We start from the raw sequence: 2,400 nt of genomic DNA on the forward strand, positions 1-2,400 counted from the left end.
CTTTAGAAACTTAATGGGTTACATTGTGTACCATGTGTAAGTTAGCTTTAGAAACTTAATGGGTTACATTGTGTACCATGTGTAAGTTAGCTTTAGAAATTTAATGGGTTACATTGTGTACCATGTGTAAGTTAGCTTTAGAAACTCAATGGGTTACATTGTGCACCATGTGTAAGTTAGCTTTAGAAACTCAATGGGTTACATTGTGTCCATGTGTAAGTTTGCTTTAGAAACTCAATGGGTTTCATTGTGCACCATGTGTAAGTTAGCTTTAGAAACTCAATGGGTTACATTGTGTACCATGTGTAAGTTAGCTTTAGAAACTCAATGGGTTACATTGTGCACCATGTGTAAGTTAGCTTTAGAAACTCAATGGGTTACATTGTGCACCATGTGTAAGTTAGCTTTAGAAACTCAATGGGTTACATTGTGCACCATGTGTAAGTTAGCTTTAGAAACTCAATGGGTTACATTGTGCACCATGTGTAAGTTAGCTTTAGAAACTCAATGGGTTACATTGTGCACCATGTGTAAGTTAGCTTTAGAAACTTAATGGGTTACTTTGTGTACCATGTGTAAAGTTAGCTTTAATCTTTGGTATTGTATTGTTCACGAACCTGAAAACTTGTTAACTGTTAGTTTTAATTATACTACTCTGAATTTTTTTTCTTGTCTTTCTAGATATTCATCAAACAAATGAAAAACTCTTCGTTCTTTTACTATAGAGTGAAAGTCGTGGATTGTAATTGATGTACATAATATGTACTCAGTGTTATTTATTTATTTACTCAGCAGACTTGTTATTTAGTCTAAATAGGACCCAGTGAACCATCCTTTGGTTCACAGCTTCTCAAAAGAAGCAAGGAAAAATTTGTTTGTGAAAGAATCGTAGGTTGAATATAATTTTAAATGAAAAACTGCAACATCTAATTTAGTGTTACCTTCTCTTAATTTGTTGCCCCCCAGTGGCACAGTGGTATGTCTGCAGAATAAAATGGCTAGAAACCTGGGTTTCATACCTGCGTGGGCAGAGCACAGATAGCCCTTTGTGTAGGTTTGTGCTTAACAACAACAACTTCATTTGTTTCATGTCTATTATAAAAGAAATTACTTAAACGTTTTGTGGCTTTTTTATCAAAAGTTGAATGTATATAGGCAGAGCGGGGATAAAATTTGCATATACTCTTGTTCCTTTGAATTTTCTTGAATACATTTACAGGATCCACTCACTGATTAGGAAATAAAAGATTAATTTGGATCGGTATGCTATTATAAAAGTTCACTGGGTACTGTAGAAACTCTTAGTATCATAAAAACCTTTTATAAATTTGTTGTAAATGGATGTGTTCTTTAATGTTTCCATATGATGTACAGTTTTTTTTTATTAATATAAACCTGAATTACAGGAGACAGTGTTGCAGGAGCTCGAACACTTTTCAAGCAATTTGATGCTGTTGGCACAACTACAACCTCTCTCCTTCCTGGTAGGCCTTCTCATGGGCATTCTCATAAGCTGATTTATGGTGCTAGCACCACTTCCACCTCTGGAGAAGTAGTTAAGTGCAGTGAGCCAGGTATCAAAGAACAAGCTGATGTAGTACCAGTTGAACTTCAGGAACGGTTTAATTATTTTGAAAACTACAAGGAATCAAAATCTCAGTTAAAGTGTGATGATGGTGATGATGAAGTTCCTAGAGACCCAAAGGTAATTCGAGCTTCTGATGTCCAAGAAGAAGTTATGATAACAGATACAGCAAAACGAATGTTGGACAAATTTAAACAACTGGAGAATCAAGGTGCTGGATCACCTGTTCAAAGTGTTCCTAATCCTTTGAAGAAGATCACTCCTCCAAGAGAAAACATCCACATAGTAGAAAAACACGAACCCTCACCAGAGCCACAGCATGATCCTGATGTCATTCGCTGCACATACAAAGTAGAAGATGACATGACATGGAAAGCTGACCAGGCCAGAAGTCTGAAAGCCAAGTTTGAACACTGGGATGTTGAAGTTGAAAGAGAGAATAAAGTACCAGATGATGAGGGTTTACCAGAAATCGACATAACCAAGAACCTTAGAGCCAAGTTTGAGGCTATTCGTGCAGAAAGCACTAAGACTGTTGAGAAACCTCTACTCAGAGGAAGGAAATTTGTAGTATGTTATTTATTTCAATGTTGTTGTTTTTAAGTTTTGTGAACTTGTGAATAAATTTTTATGAATTTGAAATGAATTTTTATTTAAGATTTATTTTGTAATGATTAATATGAGATTGTTGTAGAATTTCACTCTTTAGTCTTTGTGATGACATATTTTAAACTAATTAAAACTAATTCGATGACGAGGAACCCACTTTGAGACTAATAATGGCTGGAGACGACTTGAATGGGTAATGAAGAAAA

The 2,400-nt window shown here is 35.2% G+C and overlaps 1 protein-coding gene across 1 annotated transcript in view; it reads left to right on the top strand.

Annotated features, from left to right (window-relative positions):
• LOC106475517 (F-actin-methionine sulfoxide oxidase MICAL3-like) overlaps positions 1–2,400 on the top strand; it is a 14,668-nt gene that overhangs the window by 9,665 nt on the left and 2,603 nt on the right. Inside the window, exon 6 of the mRNA XM_013936196.2 lies at positions 1,407–2,155. Within this exon, the coding sequence (XP_013791650.2) occupies positions 1,407–2,155 (749 nt within the window). The remainder of the gene's footprint in view (positions 1–1,406; positions 2,156–2,400) is intronic.

This window comes from Limulus polyphemus, unplaced genomic scaffold, assembly GCF_000517525.1.
Source record: "Limulus polyphemus unplaced genomic scaffold, Limulus_polyphemus-2.1.2 Scaffold8703, whole genome shotgun sequence".
Classification (NCBI taxonomy): Eukaryota; Metazoa; Arthropoda; class Merostomata; order Xiphosura; family Limulidae; genus Limulus; species Limulus polyphemus.